General features: G+C 37.0%; 1 protein-coding gene across 1 annotated transcript in view; it reads left to right on the forward strand.

The window, feature by feature from the left end:
• Positions 1-3,742, forward strand: part of LOC119577447 — a 4,827-nt gene extending 1,085 nt beyond the window's left edge. Inside the window, exons 3-7 of the mRNA XM_037925060.1 lie at positions 196-321; positions 477-620; positions 1,930-2,143; positions 2,367-2,549; positions 3,080-3,742. Of these exons, the coding sequence (XP_037780988.1) occupies positions 196-321; positions 477-620; positions 1,930-2,143; positions 2,367-2,549; positions 3,080-3,282 (870 nt within the window). The 3' untranslated portion in view covers positions 3,283-3,742. The remainder of the gene's footprint in view (positions 1-195; positions 322-476; positions 621-1,929; positions 2,144-2,366; positions 2,550-3,079) is intronic.
• Positions 3,743-4,549: the final 807 nt, after the last annotated feature.

Below are 4,549 nucleotides of genomic sequence, written 5' to 3' on the forward strand. Positions count from 1 at the left end.
ATACTTGCTGGATTACCTTATTAACGATCTATAAACCGATAAATCTATCACAAAACTAGATGTATACTGTATCCCCCAGATACAGGGCGATTATACTTTATACTTCTTGGAGAAATAAGCAAGCATAGTACCATAAAAAAACACGATATTTACTTAATATTACTGAAGCTATTTAATCTCCTTCTCGCCCACAAGCTCGACTCCTCACGTATCCTTCTTGTGTGTATGGTCGCCCTCGGCTTCATGGTGATGCACAGCCAGATTCAAGGCATCAAGGACAGCGTCCAGAAAGATGGAAAAGGCGAAACGGAAGATAAAATTGTAATATTGTGATAATAGCAATAGAGTTATGAGGTGATAAGGAGCCATTTATATGAAATATAAAGGATAGCGTATCCCAATTTGGAAGGAAAATAGGGATACAAACAGCAGCAGGTCCAATAAACACGATTATAACGATTTTCCGCTATCCACAGTCAGTAGTGGAAAGCTCGTTAAACAAGACCAGTCAGCTGATCAAGAACATCTACTGCGCAGTCGCTGAGGTGCAGCCGTCGGGCGGCTTCTGCCTGACTGATAAGCACATCTTAACTGGACATAATGAAGCCTGGGATGGAAAGGTAATCTGTATAAACATTTACAGACACCTGTGTGTGCGTTTATTTGTACGCAAATACACACACACACACACACACACACACACACACACACACACACACACACACACACACACACACACACACACACACACACACATACACACATACACACCACAGTATAAATATATGTATACATATACACATATATGTATACATATATGTATAAATATGAATATATATATGTATATATATATATATATATATATATATATATATATATATATATATATATATATATATATGTAGAGATATGGTAGAAAAAAACATAATGCAAAAAGTAGATCTAGTTTTTGCATTGTAGGTTTTTCTACCATAGTATCAACACGGAAGAGTGTTTTACTATTCATTTATGTATACATATATGTATGTACATTTGTATATGCATATAAGAATATATATATGTATATTTGTATGTATATATGTATATGTGTATATATGTATGTACATATATATATATATTATATATATATATATATATATATATATATATATATATATATATATATATATATATATATATATATATATGCACACACGGAGATTCAGGGATATACACGAGAAGCGAGATTCGAGATTACTTTTTATTTTGATTTCACCCAGTAGACCCGGGCCATGACATGTTTTACAGTAAATATACGCATTTCACCAGTTATTTTATAATGAAGGTTTATATATATATATATATATATATATATATATATATTGAATATATATATATACATATATATATATATATATATATTATATATATATATATATATATATATATATATATATATATATTTTTTTTTTTTTTTTTTTTTTTTTTTTTTTTTTTTTTTTTTTTTTTTTTTTTTTTTTACAAAATATTGGGCTTTCAACTCATACCGGAGTGAAGCAAGCTTTCAAGCCACAGCAACAAATGCACTGTTGGAAGCTTCTTGTGTTGAAGTCCTGTGTTGGTGCAAGTTGGCTACAATTTCTCCTGAACTGCTATTGCCATGTTACAAAATATTAGGCCCTAATATCCACCCTATGCGGCTTCCCCAGTACGAGTTCTAAATAGGCCAGGCCCGCCAATGGGATTTGGTGCAGGGCTGGGACGGGAAAGGAAGCCGATGCTTGTCTCTCGCCAAGATAATGGAAAAGGCGGCCCTGCTTACACATTTATCTATTTATCTGTCAGCCTGCCTATATAATCATCTACCTATATCAGTCAGGCAATCAATTTATGTTTGGCACCTGTTTTTACATACCATCCAAACGTTCTGAGACTTACTCTTTCCTCCAGTTATGCGGAGCGCTGGAGGAGCTGTTCGGGTACTCGAGCGTGGCGGACTTCGGCGCCGGCCTGGGCCACTACGGCCGCTGCTTCCTTCGGCACAACGAAGACTTCCTCGTCCGCGGCAACGAGCTCGAGCGAAACGCGCTGACCAGGTTCTACTGGCAGCAGATGACGAAAGCCAACCTTGCTCATAAGCCGCAGGTGCTCCGATCATGGCACGGTGAGTACTCTGGGGATTCGGATTTGCCCTGATTGGCCGAGATGATGAGTTTCGCCAATTATTCGACCACGCGTAGACAGGTCGTGCCGAAACCGCTCCCGACACATGCACGCTGATGCAAACACGCTTTTCCTTTTCTTAACCACACAACTATCATAATCACATCCATCACTCTGTTAGTCCAGTACTGCAGCAGTAAAGGAAAGCATCCTATCCCTTCCAGGTTACGACGGAGCGTCCAACATTGAGAAAATGAGCGGAGGCAAAATCAAGCAGCTGGAACTCGGGACTCCTGTCGACCTCGGGAGGCGCTTCGACTGGGTCATGAGCATCGAGGTCGGAGAGCACATCCCGGTCGAGAGCGAAGATGTCTTTATGGACAATGTGATTAAGCACGCATGTAAAGGTGGGTTAGGTGCAGATGGCGGCGGTGGGAGAGGGAGGGGTCTTTTGAGAAAGTAATGGTGAAAGGGATGGGTGTGGCGAATCAAAATAGAGAAGAAATAATGACAGAAGAGAGAAAGAGAGAGAGAGGGAGAGAGAGAGAGAGAGAGAGAGAGAGAGAGAGAGAGAGAGAGAGAGAGAGAGAGAGAGAGAGAGAGAGAGAGAGAGAGAGAGAGAGACTGGCAGAAATATATGCGTGTATATATATATATATATATATATATATATATATATATATATATATATATATATATATATAAGGTAAGAGAAAAGGAGACAGTAAAAAATATTATTTCAGTGGTAAGAAAATGCCTTGAAACGTTATAGCTGTCCCTCTCCCATTCAAGTACATTTAAACATTTAAATATCCGATAGCAGAACTGAAGACATGAAACACAGAGATGAGACATACAAGTACCTTCTCATCCGCTTTGGTAATGACAGAGATTCTCCTGGAAAATAAGGCGTTCAATAGGCATTTCCCTTTTGCAGGTGTGGTGTTGTCATGGGCGGTCCCGGGCCAGACAGGTCACCACCACATTAACAACAGGCAAAACGACTACATCATTGGCAAAATGAAGAAGAAGGGTATGATTCACGACCTGCAGGCACAGACACACATTCGCACGGAGATTGATGCCCACTGGTTAAAAGATACTATAATGGTGTTTAAATTTCCCAAAGCAAAATGTTGATGCTTTCGCTGGCTTCATCACAGCATGGAAACATCGACGTCTTGCAAAAATATGAAGTGCAACGAAGGGAAACAACGCTGTTCAGAATACCCCGAAAAGAAACAAATTGGTCGACGTGGTCACATTACATTATCACAGTGTTGCCAAAATAAACTTCTGCAAAAAGAAAAAGAAAAAAAAGAGAAAGAAAATACGATTACCTGAAAAGGTTAACAATATAATTCTTTCCAGCTTAATGTTTTATTTTAGTTGCCATGATGTTATATCTCTATTTCGTTTGATTAGATCGTTATGCCTTAAATTCATGGTGTGCGAGTTCAAGTGAGATTTCTTTTAGAGTTGGTGCAAGGTATGTGATAATAAAAAAACCATAGGGAGGTAGTTTAAAAGGTATATAATAAGGCACTTTACAATGTAAAATATGTAATATTCAACCTATTATAAAGACTTTCTAAAAAAAAAAAAAATGCAGGGAATTTGTTTTATAATCCTACGACTATCACAAACTCAGTCCCAATCTGTAGCTGAAATTTAAAACGTTGATCACTTCACAAATCCGTAACTGAATCAGCCTTTCTACAAAAAATGAGTTTAGCATAATGAAGCAATTCTGACCATGATTTGGATATAACTGAAATTTCCAATAAGCAAATTGATACCTGAAGCTTCGAAACAAAGTCGAGGCTTTTTTTACATTCTGAAATGGTTCGTTTTCCACAAATTCGTCTCAGTGTTTCATCGGATCGAGTGAGTAGTGTCAAGTGTTTATTTTATTCCAGTATTACCTAGGATAATGCAACGAGATGATACGTTGGTGGAAGATGACTTGGTACAACTAGCCATCTTTAAAATGGAAAAAAAAAATCTATATATATTCATGCGACAGAGCGATTCAATCTAGGAAACTTACCTTCTATTAAAAATTGTCATCCGATATCCTTTCCTACTTAATTGTAAACAAAACAATAAAGCCGTTTTATTTTGTTGATTTTATTGTAATAACTTACTTTCGTGCGTAGAGGATATGACAATAAAAGATTAATACCATGATCATATCGAGTATTTACAGTAACCAATAAATTTCTTATTCTGCAAATCGATGTGTCTTTGGCATGAAGCATTGAGCGGGAAATTTAAAATGTCCTGAAAATGAGTTTCAGTCGATACCTTTAAAGCATTTTACCGTTGATATTATACGTGTGATATCCATAATCACCAGTGCTGATTATAGCATTTCTTATTCAGAAGTGTTACATTCAGATTTCAT

This window comes from Penaeus monodon, chromosome 10 (assembly GCF_015228065.2).
Source record: "Penaeus monodon isolate SGIC_2016 chromosome 10, NSTDA_Pmon_1, whole genome shotgun sequence".
Classification (NCBI taxonomy): Eukaryota; Metazoa; Arthropoda; class Malacostraca; order Decapoda; family Penaeidae; genus Penaeus; species Penaeus monodon.